Source organism: Ips typographus, linkage group LG2 (assembly GCF_016097725.1).
Source record: "Ips typographus isolate SLU linkage group LG2, UJ_Ityp_2.0, whole genome shotgun sequence".
Taxonomy (NCBI): Eukaryota; Metazoa; Arthropoda; class Insecta; order Coleoptera; family Curculionidae; genus Ips; species Ips typographus.
In genome coordinates, this window is record NC_138423.1 from 18,550,516 (window position 1) to 18,570,861 (window position 20,346).

The window sequence follows — 20,346 nt, forward strand, 5'->3', positions numbered from 1 at the left end:
GAAGAGTAGTAAGTGCAACGAGATTCCAAATAATATTTATAAATATTGTTTATGTTGTCAGATGGTTTATTACCCTTTCTTAAGACCTAGTGCAATAAGAAAAACATCTGCGACGGTGCCTTTTGAAGAATCTTCAGTTGACCAATAAAGAAATTAAGTAGGCTACAATTGAAGAATGAATGAGGGTTAAAGTGAAGGAGAAAACTATTGTCCTATGATATAACTCATTGGAAATTTGTCGAAATATACAGGGTGTCCCACGACGAAAGACATCGATCGATATTGGAAAAAGTATAAATATAAGAGTTTTGAAAATTTGGCAGGATACTGATGTGGGCATGCCCAATCTAACTAAAATATTTTCAAGATGGTTGCATTTCCGTTTATACCAGAAGTCGATCACAACTTTCTTATTTTAAATAGAACACCCAATATATTATTACATATTTGGATTTCTCACAAAATTCTGACCAACTTTTGTGTACAATGCCCTATGCTTATTTCTAGCCGTTTTCGAAATATTTGAGATTTTTCCAAAAAAGTGACAGTTGCAACGATCAACATATTTTTGTACTCTGTCAAAACCGTATTTCATTTTGCAATGAAACTATGGGTTATTGTAAATAAAGGATAGTTTTATTAAACTGAGGGTGCGTAATGACTCATTTGTATACAGGGTCGTCAAAAAAAATCATAAACTTGCCACTAAAAAAAATGAAAAATTTCAAGTTTTTTAAATAGAAACCAACCTTTTTTATGACGGAATCATTTTGAGCATTAAAAATTACTATACGTTTCAATTTACTTGCCTATACCTAAATCCAACCCATTTCGTTTTATTTGAGAATAAACATTTTTTTATTATGCTGCACGGTTGGGATTATCTGGTATTCTAGTTGGTTATGCTTTTGACACACGGTGATATTGGAGACCTGCAGGGCATGTTAATAACACTAGTTTTGAGTGTTTTGACAACTGCAAATACGCTGTCGCGGTTACGTTATTCAAACCAAGATTACTTAAATCTGTTTATTATTTACGGAGAATGTGATAAAGTTGTGAGTAGGACATGTGAGGTATTTGCCGCTCGTTATCCAGAAAAACCAAAGCCATCACCAAAAGCTGTCAAGCAAATAATTGAAAATTATAAGAATACGGGATCTGTGAAGATAAAAGCTATTAAAACAAAACCAATCCTTAATAATACAAATGTAGAAATTGCAATTTTGGGCTATTTTGTTGCAAATCCAACTTCGTCAATAAGACAAGTTTCCGTAGAATCAGGCATATCTAAAAGCTCAATTGAAAGGATCCTGAAGAAACATAAATTTCACTCTTTTTCATTTAAATTAGTGCAACACTTAAAAGAGGTTGACTTTCCGAAGAGAGTGGTTTTTAGTGAGTTTTTGCTGACTAGTCACTATGGAGAAGAATTGTTTTTGAATAATATTATTTAGAGCGACGAGGCCAAATTTACTAAAAATGGACTGTTCAATAGACATAATTCACACTACTGGTGTGACATAAATCCACACGTAATTAGAGAGAGAAATTTTCAAGAAATCTGGAGTTTTAATAATAAAAAATGTTTATTCTCAAATAAAACGAAATGGGTTGGATTTAGGTTTAAGCAAGTAATTTGAAACGTATAGTAGTTTTTAATGCTCAAAATAATTCCGTCATAAAAAATGTGGGTATCTATTTAAAAAACTTGAAATTTTTCATTTTTTTTAGTGGCAGGTTTATGATTTTTTTTTTAACGACCCTGTATACAAATGAGTCATTAGGCACCCTCAGTTTAATAAAACGATCCTTTATTTACAATAACCCAAAGTTTCATTGCAAAATGAAATACGGTTTTTTACAGAGTACAAAAATATGTTGAGCGTTGCAACTGTCACTTTTTTGGAAAAACATCAAATATTTCGAAAACGACCAGAGATAGGCATAGGGCATTGTACACAAAAGTTGGTCAGAATTTTGTGAGGGAACCAAATATGCAATAATATATAGCGTGTTCTATTTAAAATAAGAAAGTTGTTATCGACTTCCGGTATAAACGGAAGTGCAACCATCTTGAAAATATTTAAGTTAGATTGGGCATGCCCACATCAGTATACAGCCTAATTTTCAAAAATCTCCTATTTATACTTTTTCCAATATCAATCGATGTCTTTCGTCGTGGGACACCCTGTATGTATAAAAAATCCTACATTGAAGGAAAGTGGAAATGTATGTGAAATTTTACTGGAAATTAATGGTGATCCAAGAACAGAGTGACTTTGATGGGCATCAATGGATTCTAAATGAAATTTTTCTGTCCTTCAATCCGAGTAACTGGTCCCTCGCGTTATCCTGTCACTTTTCCCGTTGTCAAGATTCGAAACTTTCTTCTTTCTGGAGTGTGAAAAAAAACTAGTTTTTCTGCTTTTTGGCTTTATCAGGCATGTAACTCCATCTGTATGAAAGGGGGTTCAAAAATCAACTGACATACACATGGTGAAACATATACGGGTGTAACCTGGAAAAGGAGGGTCAAAAAACAAACATGGATATCACAAACGGCCAGCAGCGGCACAATTGTGATTTCCGCAAGAAGAAGCACGTGTCGCCGGGTTATCATCCTTGTTCCTTTCTGCTTCACTTTTTTTTGCGGAATTTACCCAAAAAACACTTTTGTCATTCATTACTGCTTAAATTAAGGTAAGTTTGTATTAGGTTGCTTATTTGAAAAATTGTTAATTTTTATTAACTCAAATACGCATAAGTGTTCTTCTTTATATTTTTTAATTTAAATTTATAACTCTCTTAGAAATACAGGTATTAAAAATTAAATTACACAATTGCAATAGTTTTAAAGATGTAAGACATAATCATAATTGACGTTGGCAAAATTGTACTTAAATAGCCAGAAATGCCGTATTTTGGTCCATTGAGTCCGAGTTCCCAGAAATGTACTCAAATAGCCGGAAATGCACGATTTGTTTCTTCAAACTGGATTCCTCACTATTTTAAAATTTGTACGTAAAAAGACAGACAAATATCTCAAAACGATTATAACTAGGTAATAGGTACAGGACCAGTAGCGGATCTAACACAAAAGTGGCTCCAGGGCAAGAAATTATTGTGGGCCCCTTCCCATTCCAAAACTAATGATAAAAAATATCTATACTTAATATGAAAAACATTTAATAATTTTTTAAAACAGAAAAAATGATTACAATGAAATAACTGGAATTTTACATTTAAGATATAACAAAGTTTTATAAATTACATTTTTATATTGCTCTTTTTCGGACTTTTGCATTTGCGAATTGATTTATTACCTCTTTGATGTCTAAAGTAGATGCGATATTATATTCTATTGATAAAACTGACAAGTGGCAAAGTCGTTCCTGACTTATTGTGGATCATACAATTTTTAATTAGTTTTAATTTGCTGAAAGATTTTTCTAAAGAAGCTACCGTAACAGGTAGAGTGAAAAACAAGAGGAACACAGTATATTCGAAAATGTCTGCTTCCATATATGAATAATTTTTAATTATATGTTCCAATAATCCGCGAACTGACATATTTTCTTTAAGTTCATGTTTCATTTTTATTAAATCAAGTATCAAATTAAACTGATTTGCGAAGCTACAGGTGAATATTTCCGGATATTTTCTGTGTAATTTTCCTCATTCTTCCGAGACTTCGTCTTCACTAGATGAAATTAAAAATTTTGGTTCTAATAAAGTAAATGTTTCTTTTACGATCCGCATTGCGGAAAACCTGTAATTAGTTGATTAGAAATTACATCATTAACCGAATTGTAAACATTTACTTGTACAAAATATTCTGCTCTGTTCTGAAACCGAAGATTTCGTCAAAATGTTTTTTAATTTTTACTTGTCTTTTCGTATGAAATATCGGAGCAATTTAAATTTAACAGACATATCCATGGCTTCAGACTTTAAAGTTGTGTATACTTCAGGACTGCTGAAAGTAGGTTTAAGTTGAGTTTCGCCTAAATCAGTATCATATTTTTGTAAAATTTTTGAAGCCACGTTAATTTGATTAAACATTTTATATAAAAAATAGTAAGAAATATAAATTCAAAATTAATAATTTTTTTCTCTAGAGACCAAGCTTTCGTCCACCACAATTTCGTCTTTCCTAACAGATTTTTTATTTAAACAATTAAACAAAAGTTTAAAGAATACTATATTTTATAAGTTCAGCGTCTGGGGCCTGGGGCCTTTCCCGGGGGGCAATGTGGGGCACTGCCCGCATACACAAAAATGTTTCTAAAATAACGAGCAGCAAAGCATTAGTAAGAAGGTTTGAATTAAAACCTTGACTCCAAAATTTCAAATTTTTATAAATATTTGATTCTTTTAATGAATGGTTTGGGTTTTTGGTTACTAACCCTGCAGAATACATGACGCTGAGATTACAGTTTTTAAGAGATGATTTGTATCTTATTGTAACAATAATTTAACTTTGTGAATTTAAATTTGAAAAAGAAGCCGACAAAGAACATAACAACTTATTCCATTATTTATCTTCACTCAAATGGTAAAAGGCTTTGTACTATTTGAAAATTGACTAGATTATTAGATACTACTAATCTTCTAAGGTAGTAAAAGCGACAATGCATTTTTTCTTATATTTTTTCTATGGAAAGAAGATAAACAATGCAACTTTGTTCTACTGCCAAGATTAATCTTTAGAGCATGGAGCAAGTTCCAGATAATACGCTAGCATCTTTTTCAAAGTGCGAAATAAAAAGTTAATGTCATTCAACAATCGCGTCCGGCCCGTTCGCTTGAAGCACATCCAAGACACGGTGCTTGAGCGAGAATAATCGATTAAATACCGCACATTCATCACCATCTGTCAGTCCCCGATAGGGAATTTTGCCCGTAATCCTTGTTTATCGGCCATTCCGGGACGTTTAGGATGATAAATCTCCGGCCAAATCAAAAGTCGAGCTTTTGTGAGCGCGGAAGCTTTTTACCAACACTTTCCTGCTTTTTACTCACTATTGTTTTACATCAAATAATTTTTCCTGTTATCATAATTTATCGTCTCTCGTACTGCTACTACCGCGACGGGTCTATTTATTTATCGTCGATCTGATAATGTTGCAGCAGCGGGCAAAAAATATGTACGCTCGCACTCCCAAGGGATCTTGACAACCGTGACGAGCGGAATGGATGGGATTTTTTGGGTGGACAGATGTTTTTCATCATTAATCCTTGAGGTTTTGATACTTATCTATGGTGAATAATGTAAAACTTATGACGTTGTACATACCTGCAACTTGTAAAGTAGCATTTCTGCTCGTCGCGGTTCCTGCCGAGTTTTTAGCCACACACCAGTAAACACCGGCGTCTTGTTCCTTTTTGCTGTTCATAGTCCTTAAAAAGAATAAAGATCCCGCCGGTAGTAAAACGCGATGGGATTTATTGTCGGTTGGAGATGTTTTGACCAGTTCTCCATCTTTGTACCACTCGATAGCCGGATCAGGTTTACCCTCGGCTTTACAATTGAGCGTGACGGGTTCGTTCTTTGCCACCATAATGTCCGAAGGATGTTCTGTTATCCGCGGTGATCGATATTGACCTGAAACAAATTAAATTTCCTGTTAATATTTAAGGTCAAAATGCTCATAAATCTACGTTAGAGAACTCTTTTGGTTTTATTTCATTTGCGTTTATAAAGTCGAACGCCCAAACTAGTAGAGCAACGCGATAAATTTGAGTTTGACGCAAAGTAAATCCATTTTGAGAAATTTATTTATTCCCGATATGGTGTTTCGTTTAATGTATGCTGAATTCAGATGCATTTCGAGATGATTTACCATTTTAAATGCATAACGCGTGTGCCGTTATATAAAATGTATAGCTGGTGAAAATGTTTCGTTCGTTGAAATAAATGCGGATGAGAAGTAAAAACATAGAGAATTTTCTAACAAATAATAACTACATTTACATGCAGTATAAGACTGTATTACTCTATATTAATGTTGGTAAAGTAAAATTAAAATTTAAAAAGTGAAAATTCAGTGTGACTGTGTGACATGAAAATGTACCAATTTTTCCAATAAATCCCAATTTGACCAGTAAATTTATGGGTCTAATTGAAATTTGCTTGAAAGATATCATTGTCCTATGATGACTGTCATTAACTTGATTACATTTTCAGAAGAATATTGTTGAAATAAAATCCTGAATAAAAGACTGATTTGATTTGTTATTTATTGTTTTAGAGATGGTTTATCACACACAAATCTCAGAAACACGTCTTTTTCGAAAACTCTAAAGCCCAGTTGTACACCAGTGGTTCAACTTTTAAACCTGGTTGCAATGCATTTTATATGGCAAAGTTTAAGTACCAGTAGTAGTTCAACTGAACCGGTCTTTGAACTGTGATTGAATAACCGGGCCTAAATAAACTTTGTTAAACTGTAATTCTTGCAAATTTTAATATTAGTGACCGATATCCCGTGGTTAAATAGGCAGTCACATGACCACTGCCAAAATTACTGTCATAAAACTCAGAATCGTTTTGTAACGAATAATGCAAGAAAACTTTTCTAAACTCTGATTTTTGTAACTTTGAGCACAGTTTGACAGTCAGAGACAAAATTCCTTGTCAAACCCACTTGGAGTGAAAAAGTGACTGTTTTAATCACATTTTGGAATTTTCATTAAATTTCCTATCCAATAACATGAAAAAACACTACAAAATTCTGGACAGTCAGGGAGAAAAGCTGTGTCAAAGTTTGAACTGACAGAAACACAGTTTGAAAGGACAGTCAGGGACAAAATCGCCTGTAAAACCTACTTGGAGTAAAAAAAATTGCTGTTTTAAGCACATTTTTGGAATTCTCATTAAATTTCCTATCCAATAACATGAAAAAACACTACAAAATTTTGGACAGTCAGGGAGAGAAGCTGTGTCAAAGTTCGAACTGACAGAAACACAGTTTGAAAGGACAGTCAGGGACAAAATTGCCTGTAAAACCTACTTGAAGTAAAAAAATTGCTGTTTTAAGCACATTTTTGGAATTCTCATTAAATTTCCTATCCAATAACATGAAAAAACACTACAAAATTTTGGACAGTCAGGGAGAGAAGCTGTGTCAAAGTTTGAACTGACAGAAACACAGTTTGAAAGGACAGTCAGGGACAAAATCGCCTGTAAAACCTACTTGGAGTAAAAAAATTGCTGTTTTAAGCACATTTTTGGAATTCTCATTAAATTTCCTATCCAATAACATGAAAAAACACTACAAAATTTTGGACAGTCAGGGAGAGAAGCTGTGTCAAAGTTTGAACTGACAGAAACACAGTTTGAAAGGACAGTCAGGGACAAAATCGCCTGTAAAACCTACTTGGAGTAAAAAAATTGCTGTTTTAAGCACATTTTTGGAATTCTCATTAAATTTCCTATCCAATAACATGAAAAAAAACACTACAAAATTTTGGACAGTCAGGGAGAAAAGCTGTGTCAAAGTTTGAACTGACAGAAACACAGTTTGAAAGGACAGTCAGGGACAAAATCGCCTGTAAAACCTACTTGGAGTAAAAAAATTGCTGTTTTAAGCACATTTTTGGAATTCCCATTAAATTTCCTAACCAATAACATGAAAAAACACTACAACATTTTGGACAGTCAGGGAGAAAAGCGGTGTCAAAGTTTGAACTGACAGAAACACAGTTTGAAAGGACAGTCAGGGACAAAATCGCCTGTAAAACCTACTTGGAGTAAAAAAATTGCTGTTTTAAGCACATTTTTGGAATTCTCATTAAATTTCCTATCCAATAACATGAAAAAACACTACAAAATTTTGGACAGTCAGGGAGAAAAGCTGTGTCCAAGTTTGAACTGACAGAAACACAGTTTGAAAGGACAGTTAAGGACACAATCGCCTGTAAAACCTACTTGGAGTAAAAAAATTGCTGTTTTAAGCACATTTTGGGAATTCTCATTAAATTTCCTATCCAATAACATGAAAAAACATTACAAAATTTTGGACAGTCAGGGAGAAAAGCTGTGTCAAAGTTTGAACTGACAGAAACACAGTTTGAAAGGACAGTCAGGGACAAAATCGCCTGTAAAACCTACTTGGAGTAAAAAAATTGCTGTTTTAAGCACATTTTTGGAATTCTCATTAAATTTCCTATCCAATAACATGAAAAAACACTACAAAATTTTGGACAGTCAGGGAGAGAAGCTGTGTCAAAGTTTGAACTGACAGAAACACAGTTTGAAAGGACAGTCAGGGACAAAATCGCCTGTAAAACTCACTTGGAGTAAAAAATTGCTGTTTTAAGCACATTTTTGGAATTCTCATTAAATTTCCTATCCAATAACATGAAAAAACACTACAAAATTTTGGACAGTCAGGGAGAAAAGCTGTGTCAAAATTTGAACTGACAGAAACACAGTTTGAAAGGACAGTCAGGGACAAAATCGCCTGTAAAACCTACTTGGAGTAAAAAAATTGCTGTTTTAAGCACATTTTTGGAATTCTCATTAAATTTCCTAACCAATAACATAAAAAAACACTACAAAATTTTGGACAGTCAGGGAGAAAAGCTGTGTCAAAGTTTGAACTGACAGAAAAAACAGTTTGAAAGGACAGTCAGGGACAAAATCGGCTGTAAAACCTACTTGGAGTAAAGAAATTGCTGTTTTAAGCACATTTTGGAATTCTCATTAAATTTCCTATCCAATAACATGAAAAAAAACACTACAAAATTTTGGACAGTCAGGGAGAAAAGCTGTGTCAAAGTTTGAACTGACAGAAAAACAGTTTGAAAGGACAGTCAGGGACAAAATCGCCTGTAAAACCTACTTGGAGTAAAAAAATTGCTGTTTTAAGCACATTTTTGGAATTCTCATTAAATTTCCTATTCAATAACGTGAAAAAACACTACAAAATTTTGGACAGTCAGGGAGAAAAGCTGTGTCAAAATTTGAACTGACAGAAACACAGTTTGAAAAGACAGTCAGGGACAAAATAGCCTGTAAAACCTACTTGGAGTAAAAAAATTGCTGTTTTAAGCACATTTTTGGAATTCCCATTAAATTTCCTATCCAATAACATGAAAACACAATACAAAATTTTGGACAGTCAGGGAGAAAAGCTGTGTCAAAATTTGAACTGACAAAAACACAGTTTGAAAAGACAGTCAAGGACAAAATCGCCTGTAAAACCTACTTGAAGTAAAAAAATTGCTGTTTTAAGCACATTTTTGGAATTCTCATTAAGTTTCCTATCCAAAAACCTGGAAAAAACTACAAGATTTGGTACAGTCAGAAAGAAAAGCTGTGTCAAAATTTGAACTGATAGAAACACAGTCAGGAACAAAATCGTCTGTAAAACCCACTTGAAGTTGGAAAATGACTATTTTAAGCACATTTTTGGAATCTCCTATCCAATAACTTCAAAAAACACTACAATGGCGGGGTTGCCAAGATTAGTATTTAAAAAAAAAACAACTTGATTAAACTTTGAAATTTTTTAACTAGCTTCTAATTTCAGTTTTTAGTTACATTATTACAAGTAATTAGGCACTGATTGCCGATAGCTAAATTTTGTCGCTGATTTGAATATTTTGTTAAATAAGTTGGCAACTCCGTCATTTTATACAAAACTGAAAACTAACTCAGATGCAGAATTATAAAAAAATCTAAATATACCAAAATGTGAGTGTTTTATTTAAAAAAATCATAAACGTTTAAAAAGAGCTAGTTGACTAAAACAAACTCTTGCTTATTGTATGAAATCTCATGCTCTAACCAACTTTAGCACAGTATTGCGCTCACAACAAATATGAAAAAATATTAGTAACAAGTTAAAAGCTATGTTTGAAGACATTTTTCCATACACAAAAGTTGTCGAATAGACATTATTTTTAATTATTGAAAGATTACTATGGAATAATTAATTAACCGACGAAATAACAGTACAAAAAAGCAGTCCCTTAATGCCTAAACGCAACACACCCGTTATGGCGATTAGAAGTTCAGAACTTTCTAATTACCACCACATAAAATCTCTCTTAAAAGCCGATTACTCTAACTTAGGCGCCGAGGTTTTATCTAACAAAAAATAATTAATGCTCGCGATCATTGCCAGTAATGTAATATTAGAAAGTGCATTTAAACGTCCGCTAGTTGGTCATTAATTTTCGACTGCACAAAGGCAAAAATAATGAACCTAATTTTCAGTTGGAAACAAAATTAATCACGACTGTCGTTCGGAATTTATACCGGAGCCGGTCCGGAAAATTAATCAAGCCTTAGTAGAGTATGATGTCATATTTAAACTGTCATAATACTGGCGAAATTCTCGTTTTGCTCGGTTGATCTAAAACGGCCATACGTTTCAACCAATTTGGATACTATTTACAGGCCTTTAAAAACCCAACACTATTTGCTACTATTTATGTTCCATTCGTATACGAACATACGCCATTTGTACGGCAACATGTGTTTCATATTTCACTCTCTGTCTTGCTGTTTAGTTGTAGATTATTTCGTACTTAAATAAGACATTTGCGTGTAAAGAACAAATAAAACGCAGTTATATCATGACAGGTTGAACTGATTCTATTTTCTATTTTCGTATACCAAAAAGTTCAATGTCCTTCTTAGAAACTACTTAAAGCTTAAATGAATATGATTACCATCGTTCAAAAGTGGATGATTTTGGTGGTACAGAGTGTTAGTTAAGTTGTCACGTGTGTTGCTGCGTTTTGTACTAAGAAAAGATCACCTGACCAAATCGGACGATTGACTGTGCTGGTGTCTCTGATGTCTAGTTGGAGATTTTTGGACTTTATAAAAAAATCTTCAAACATCATAAGAGCAAAGTAGGTAATGCCTTTTAACCATGTATTTTTGGATCAAAATTATCTGGGAAACGTTTGGCATTTTTGGAGAAGGCTCATATTTGAGTATGTTGTGAGTTGAGAAAAATCTCTTCTAGGGTAAAGCCAGGCATTGACCAAATCATCTGTTGGTTGGCTTTGAATCATCGGCAGACCATCGATTTTTCCAGAAAGTTTTAGGTTAACTACTCCAAACCTCTACAGAGTGTTTAGAGAGAGCACCAGCGTCTTTCAAAACATCACATTTTACATTTGATTAACAATTTATTGATTCTAATTGGAATAAATGTTAGTAATTTTCTCTTGTCATGCATATGTGTAAGTTGTATTTACATGAAAATGGTGAGGTTTTGTTTTTTGTTTATCAATCCCAATCCTCTGACCGGTTTCGCCGTATTACGGCTCATCAGAGAGGCTATAGGGCTTGATAACCAAAGAACAAAACCTTCGTTCCAGTATAGTCAACTGGATGCCAGAAATGATAGTTGTGTGCAACATCTGGTGACATCTGTACTCAACTCTATGAGTTAGAAAGTACAGATGGCGTTCCAAAATCTAGGAACAGCACCATTAATGCCGCATCATTCGAACCAATGCAACCATTTTCAACCAATCAGATCGGTGTTTACCGAATGATGCGGCATTAATGGTGCTGTTCCTAGATTTTGGAACGCCATCTGTACTTTCTAACTCATAGAGTTGAGTACAGATGTCACCAGATGTTGCACACAACTATTATTGTATTTACATGTTTTGATATTTTAGGATAGCCTTTATTTCAATCACGTCCTGGTTGTCAGAACGAGTGTTAGGAATCAACACATAATTTTTTTTTCTGATGCTTTAATGGTTTTATTTATTCCTAGGTGTCTAAGATCCCACTTTCTGGACCTTTTTTCCTCTCCTGCGGACAGTTCCAGGTTTCAGTCCCAAATTGGTGGTATATTTATTAGAATCTCCAAAGAACTAAATATGAGTGCTACAGGCTACAGTCGGCTAAAAGTTGCAGGAATTTTATAGAACTAACAAATTTTGTATCAAACTGAATTATCCAGATTTACTAATTTCTAAGAAAATTGAACAAATAAAGTCAGATACTGTATTTTGCACGATTGGATATAGCTTCTCAAATAAACCTAAGATAGTTTTAAAATTAAACGTGATGACGTATTTAGAGAAATTTTAGTGGCCGGGTTTCCATCTCTGTTTCTTTCTACTTCACCTTTTTTTTCTTCTCTTCAAGTGCCATCTTCATGGCTGTTCTCACTTTTGATGCTGCAGCCCTAAACAACTAAATGGAGTTGTACCAATTTTTCAAGTTATTTAACCAGAAAATGCCTCTTCTTCCTTTGATTCGTTTTCCTGTATCTTTCCCTGCATAATATTGTGAGGACACATATTTCTCTCCCTCATCACATTATCCGGATATCGCCTTATTTTAATTGTGTATAATATTACTTTTGCTTTTCTCATTCTTCCCAGTACCTTCTCATTTCTTACCATCTAAAGATCCACATCTCAAATGCTTTTAGTCTGTCACTAATGCTTTTAGTTATGGCCCAGCCAACACCGAGAAAACTTAGCCAATATTCTGACTTAAGTTGTAAGTTAAGAACTCTACTGCATAACATTTTAATACAGGGTTTGTCAAAAACTCAAAAATATTTGTTGTTTAATTAGTTACCCTGGTTTTACCCTTAGGCATCCTCAGAAAATACGATGTTAAAACGATATTTTTATTATACTTAACAGAAAATACTACATTTTCAACTGTTTATAAAATACAGTAAATATGACATTTTCGGAACAGCGCACGGAAATTTTTTCCCGATCCCTCTTTCCGTGCGCTTAATAATAAACATAGATATCCATGATACTAGATATCCTATGGCAACCCGAAGAAAAAAAAGAAACGAGTAATGTGTCTATAGCAACGATTTATTTATTAATGAAAAATTTTATTTTCTGTCAGCGAAAATTAAGTATTTATGTATTTATTACATTTTGCAAAAATGAATTCAGATTGTGAAGAAAATCGGGATATTTCAGAAGTGAGTGCAGATTTATTACCAGTGAAATCCAGGTTGAGATATGAACAAGAATATAACAGTTTTACCGAATGGCGGACTCAGAAACGAATCAAAATTGTGAGTGACGATATTCTTTTAGTATATTTTTCTGAAAAAGCCAACACTATGAAATCCTCCACTTTATGGAGTCGATTCTCTATGTTAAAGAGTTGTTTGGCAATAAAAGAAAATACTCACCATCAATATCCAAAAACGATTGCTTTTTTGAAACGACAAGCTGTAGGATATATACCAAAGAAGTCCAAGATTCTTACAGCAGAACAAGTAGCCAAATTTTTATGTGAAGCTTCAGATGGAGAATATCTACTAGCAAAAGTAATTTTAGTGTTTGGCATCTTCGGTGCATGCCGCAGAGATGATTTAATACGTTTGAGTTTAGATGATGTGGAAGATAATGGGCGTTTCCTTGTCGTGTTCTTACGAGATGGAAAAACTCACAGGTCAAGAAGTTTTACCATTACCAATGAAAATTGCAAATTCGATCCCTGTACAATTTACCGTAAATACGCAGATCTCCGCCCAAAACATATGGAGAGTAGAAGATTATTTGTTGCATACCGAAACCAAAGATGTTACGCTCAACATGTTGGGTGCCATACTATCACTGGTATTCCAAAACTTATTGCAAAATACCTAAAACTAAAAAATCCCGAAGAATATACCGGACATGGGCTAAGGCGCTTTTCGGCAACCATGTTGGTGGAAAACGGCGGTGATTTGCTCACTTTGAAAAGACACGGAGGATGGCTTTCTTCCAATGTTGCAGAAGGATATATAGAAGAGTCCATACAAAGAAAAATTGAAGTATCACGGAAGTTGTTTAGCCCTTGTAACTTGGAAACTACAACATCTGTAACAGTCAATCAAGAGAACCAAAGCACACACGAACACTCCGCTTCAACATCTTTAGCAGAGTCTTTAGTTCAACAAAAAGAAATGAAAAAGGGATTGAGCTTCAACAATAATACGAATTGTACAATAAATATTACTATTAATAATAACGGTTCTGTCCAAAATTAATTTTCTTAGAATTACCTACTTGTATTTTTTTTGTTAATTTGAGTTGTATGTAGGTACTTACATTTTTACTGTTTTAAAAATAAAAATAAATATTCCCGATTTTCTTAATAATTTTTTGCGATATTTTTTGTTTATGTTGATTTCAGGTACCTAAGTATAATAAAAAATATCGTTCATTACTCGTCCAGAAATGGATTTTCCGTTCTTGCATGACTTCCCGTGTTCGGCTGCGCCTCACACGAGAATTTGTCACGCGCGCACGGAAAAATCCTCATTTCTGTACTGGTAATGAAATATACTATTTCACTGCACTGCATTTCTTCAGTGTACTCATTACCTTCAGTGACAGTTGTTCCTAAAAATTTGTACTTACTGACCTTTCCATTAGTTCTCCGTTGATCCGTAGTAAGTTTTCTTGTTGCTTAATTTAGTCTTTTTGATATTTAAGGTAAGTCTGCTCTCCTCGCTACTCGTCACGACTTCTTCAATCAAGTTTTGTAAATATTCTATTCTTTCGACAATAAGTATGGTGTCGTCTGCATATCAAATATTGTTTATGGGTATTCCATTAAACTCTGCTCATTGTTGTTTTTTATCTAGTGCTCTCTGAATGATTTCTGTCAAATAAAGAGTAATCCTTCTGCTAAGATATTAGCCATCATGTTGCAGTATAAATTATATTATTTTGTATTACGGTAAAACCCACAAACCACCTTTCTTGCTACTAATTATGTTTTTACCAAAATCCTACTACACTCTGTATTTCCGCAAACATCATTCAATCACAATTGATTATTCTAAACAAAGTGGTATATTTCAGGTGTATAAAACAAACCATATTGATGGTACTGTTTTTATGTTAATGGATTAGGCTAGGATATACCACGAAAAAAATATACTGGTTAGCATGATGTAATCAAAATCAATGCCAAAGGCAGTAAAAAACTGCTTTAATTAGTAAAGACAAATAGTATTATATTGATTCTATTATATTACGTCTAGAGCCAAATTAATTTTGGTCATGATACCACTAATAGAATTAAATATTCAAAAGTAAAGAGGAAATATTTTTAATTTACAAAGAGGAAGAGTCCACTTCTCAATTACAGCATTTCCGTTGCATCGGTACATATTTTTTAATTGGACATATTCGTCGTTTATCCAAGTAGTTTTCTGAGCTTCCTCCTAAGAGCTTCCAGTAAAATTATTTGTTTCTTGTGCATATAGTGACTCTCTCAATTCAAGTAGCCCTCAACAAAAATTAACAAAATCCCATTAAGAAAAGTGTTTGTGAGACTAAGATACTGTAAGAAAATCCTAGATAACTATCGTGTTCATCTTATAAGTTCGAGCAAGTGTCCATATAACGAAGAAAATCGGTTAAAGAAGGAAAAGTTATTTTTGTCAACGCCATAAACGAGTTCATTCCTTTTGATTAAAACTTTCTAGCACCACTTTTATATAGCCGATGTATTATAAAAAGCTATCCCGTTGGCTCCGGCTTTCTTTTTGATGTATAAACTTTCATTCTCCCTGTTTCTCCCCCCTATTAATTTATTTATCTTCGTCGGTTCCCTCGAAAGTATAGCTATTTAATTTCGAGCCTTGTCTCGCATTTTCATAAACATTTATGCCTTCGTTTCGGTTCCCCTGATTAAAAATATTATTAAAAGCCTCAAGAGAACAGTAGCGTTTCTTTGTGTATAACACCATAAGTTTAACCTTAATCAGCGTTAATCTTCTTAAAACTGATTAAGGTCCGACTTAAGCTGTGATTTATTTTCTTTATCAATCGCTTTGGTTCAGTTTTTTTTAACAGAAATTTGGTGTTTTATTGCAATTTTCCAAACATGTAGTTAAGTCTGGCGCCATTCATTTTTTTACGATTTGTTTGAAAAATATGCCAGTACTCTTGTTGAGATGATTGACATACTACAAAGCATTTATAGTAAGAGAGATTAAATTTAAATCGTATTTCATGCAGATATGTTACCCTAAGTTGACTTCAAGACATTGTTGAAATTAATAAGTGTATTGTGATGCATGACTGTATTTAATTTCCTCAGAGTGCAATGCTGGAAATTTGCTCTGCTGGTCCTGGAAGTTTTTTACTTTTACAGTATTACACTTTTCTCTCGACTTTTCTACTTAAATCTAATTACATATCTCTATATCTTAAAACAATTAACACTGATTCAAATTTGCAATTTTTGGTAATAATTTATAGAATCTTGTATAAACCCAAAATCTCATTAAAACTCGCCATTAGCGACAAAAATCATAGTTGTGTAATTTCCTGCTTGTACACTTAGTTGCAACTTTAATGACTCTTGGAAACTTCGTACAACTTTCCTTACACAAAACCACTCGCCATTTATTTCCTACAGGTAATAGCCATATTTTTAGTTTTCCAATAACTGTCTTATAACTTTCAAATACTTGAGGATTTTTTGAACTTTTCAGACCGCTAGTTAAAAGTTGAAACGGTTCACTCAAACTTTTGCGCTAGTCATCATATACTTTACGGACTGCCACTATAATTTGAAGCTGCTCTTTAAATTAAGCTTTTACCTTTATCGTTTTACGTATTACTTGCTTACTTACTGAAATTGAATCACAATAACTGTAACTGTCTTCAAGTAAAAGCCAGTTAAATATTATTTACCACTGTACTTTACTTAACAGTATTCAAAATATCTACACAGTATAACCACCTGAAATATGTAATATTGCAATAAAACAACACTTAAAAACATTACTAATTGCAATTTCACTTATTTCTGACATTTTAATTGGAATTCATTAGGTTCTAATGTAAACGTGACACAAACTACAATCTAATAAACATGCCAGTTTTTACGACAAAAGGGTTCTTGTTCGATATTTAAAGAAATTTAGATCATTAATTTATAGCGATTGCATTGAATTTGCTATTAGCATGTATATCGAGCCAATTTACGACTTCTGACAACGCGGCAAAAGCCATTCTAACAGCCTATTACAGGTTTTGCGGCAAATAAATGTCTCCTGTACTTAATAATGGCACTGATATACATTCATTTATTTGCTAATCTAATAAATAAAAAGTGTAACGTAAATTATTAATTATTAACTCGATTTAGATCAGCGTATCAAAGATCATACCAAAATTTTATTTACTGTAGAAAGAAACTGTAGTTTTGACAAATGACAAAAAATATTCAAAATTTTACTGTCTGTAAAAGGTCTGACAAAAATGTTTACACAATTTCTTGGGGATAACAAATTATGACCCAACTGACCTTACCTTAATCGAAAAGTGGATTATTCCGGTGATACAGAGTGCCTCAAGTTGAATATGGTTTTAGTTTTTCACATTTTCATGCTAATGTCTTAAAATTTAACTTTACCGTCGTGACGTCAAGCAATGTTGCCACGCTTGGTAGAGCTGTCCAGTCCAGAGCTGATTGGCAAAACGGTGATGTACAGCAACCCTGTCTTGTATGTCTTACTGGGTTATTGACGTCACGGATTTGGAAAATTTTGGCGCGTGTTTGAATTGTGTAATTATTGCTTTATTTAGAGTATTGTTATATGTTACGGAACGGGATTAATATCGATGGAGTGCGTCTAAGCCATTTACGATTTGCCGACGATATTGTGGTCGTTGCCAGCAGAGGTGAAGAGCTTAAGAGCATGCTTCGGGAGCTTCATCGAGCATCCCTGCAAATTGGACTTGAACAAAACAAAGATCATGAGTACAGAAGACATCCAGGTGTGTAACTTGGCAAAGAAAATCAATCTTCTGAAATCACAAGAAGCCTAGGCCTCTCCTGGGCAGCCTTTGGCAGACTAGGATTTATCCTTAAATCTAGTGAATTTCCTATAAATTTGAAAAGGAGAGTGTTTGATGCCTGCGTGATGCCAGTTCTCACATATGGACTAGAAGAAATTACCAATTACCCGCAAATTTGCCAATAAACTGCAAACCACCCAACGAGCAATGGAGAGGGCTATGATAGGAATCACTCTAAGGGATAAAATCCACAACGAGAAAATTCGTAGAAGAACTAAAGTGACAGATGTTCTAAGGCTTGTGGCACAATTGAAATGGAGATGGGCTGGTCATGTGGCAAGGCAGGACGACCAGGTGGGCACGTAGGATACTAGTTTGGCGCCCAAGAAAGACCAAACGGGGCATTGGTAGGCCCCAGAGACGATGACGAGATGATATCCAGTATGTTGCAGGAAGGAATTGGACCCGGACTGCTAGAAATAGAAAGGCGTGGAGGGATTTGGAAGAGGCCTACATCCAGGAGTGGCGAAATATGGGCTGAGAAGAAGAAGAAATCACAAATTTTGTGGAACACTAATATTTTAAAACCTTCTACATTATTGGTCCAAAAAATGCAACACTTCCTTAATTACTAGTTATGAACGTGAATTACATTGATCGTTGCAATCTTCTATGATGATATTTGAAATCTTCTATGACAAAAGATAGAAGCAATTGCCAAATTGTTGCACCATTCGTAGAAGATTTGATTATCCAGATTACGTTTACAGAATATTATTAGATTTCTAAAAATGCTTTGGTAAATACATTCCTACTTAACTAAGTTGTAAGGGATAGAAATGTAAAAAATATGTTCATCTCTCTAAATATTTATCTCTTACTAAATGTTCCTAATTATATTTGATGTTCTTTCCTCTAAAATAACGCGTTGTAACATCGTAACAATTCATATAATATGCAACTATTTTATATAAATCATACTACACAAAATTTCGTTTAGCTTATGTATTGATTGATCCTTTAGGACTAATTAATTAATTCTCTTAATAGTAGTTGAACAGTTTGAGCACCTTACGTAACACTAATCAGCAAACATTCGATCGTTTCCACTATATATTTTCGTACTAATTAGCAAAGCAAATTTGTTGGATCTTTTGTTTACAAACATCAAACAATGTTTTCGATTATATCTATATAACGGTGTTTGCTTAGGGTGTTCGCAAACTGAAACTAATTATTAATACCTTTAGAAACAAGCTCGTGTTGTGTTAGAGAATCCGAATTAACTCCAACCCTATTCAACAACAACATATGTATTAGGTAACTCCTGCAAAGTAAATTTTTGATTCAGCTTGGAAACTTGAGAAAAAAGTTCATGGCGCTCCTCATCCGTTTCCAAATATTTTAACAAGCTCGATATATTTACTTAGGATATTCGAGGAAGAAATGCATATGCAGATGTGTATATAAAAAGATTAGAGAAGCAGATTTCTAAGATGGTTTTGAAACCACCCAGAGTGCCATATTGACGTACCTACATCAGATAAAAGGTCCATTGTCGAATGGCTTTAAGCATTTTCCGCGCTAAGTAAACAATCCGAAACCCCACTAAAGTATACAAATTTTGATGTAATGTTTATTTAGACATAGAATGCATTCAACAGATAGATACACAAGATAAAGCCGCATACTGCCTGACGACATCAAAGGTTAACATTATAACGATGTCAAACTGAGGTTGAAACACTCCCCATTTTAGGGAAGATTGCATTAGCAAATAACAGAAATAACCGAGTTACTCTCAAAATTTAGTTCAAAGCCACCGCTCAAGGTTTTCTCAGTACTTTCAGCACGGTAATATTTAACACTAAACCGTGTAAGCCTGATTATAACGATTCTCCTTATCAACTAAAAATACGGCTTGATCGGCTCAGAGAAAATCCCCTCGAGCCATAAGGTAAGAAGATTAAAAGAAAAAACCGTAGACTTGTCATCCGAGTTAAATAATATCTGTTCCCAGGTTTGTATCTCGTCTAATTCTGTCCACCATGGTTACGACGTTAATAAAAGAGACGATAAATATCCAGGATCTCATTTCCAGACTTTCTTTCTATATGTGTGTTCTCTTATATGTATGTTTATCGTTTTTGGAGAGCTTTTAAAAGTGATGCGGTGTTATTAAATGTAACAAGTAAATTCAAGAAATTAATACGTAAGCTGTACAAGTTATCTGGTAAGCTATTACATCAGTTGTTTGGAACAAAACAAAGAATTTTGTAAAAACTCGCTTAAATAGTTATAATTACTTAGTTTCTTAGCTGTTCTATTATATTCCTTGTGAATGCAATCAATTTTATATTAGTGAAACCTCCAGACCTTTAAAAAAACGTATTATATTATATTAAAAAACACCAAAATTATTTAAGAACTGGAGACTTTCACAAATCTAATATATGCCAACACGCGTTTGATAATGATCAGAGTCAAATGGAATGAATGTAGTATCATAGACCAAGAAACTTTTTCAAGAAGACGTAAAATAAAAGAAAGTGCATATATTAGATTAAACCA

The 20,346-nt window shown here is 33.6% G+C and overlaps 1 protein-coding gene across 2 annotated transcripts in view; it reads right to left on the bottom strand.

Moving 5' to 3' along the window:
- Positions 1-20,346, bottom strand: part of robo1 (roundabout guidance receptor 1) — a 142,906-nt gene that overhangs the window by 69,465 nt on the left and 53,095 nt on the right. For both annotated transcript variants that reach the window (XM_081974296.1, XM_081974295.1), the window contains exon 2: positions 5,300-5,608. In XM_081974296.1, the coding sequence (XP_081830422.1) occupies positions 5,300-5,608 (309 nt within the window). The remainder of the gene's footprint in view (positions 1-5,299; positions 5,609-20,346) is intronic.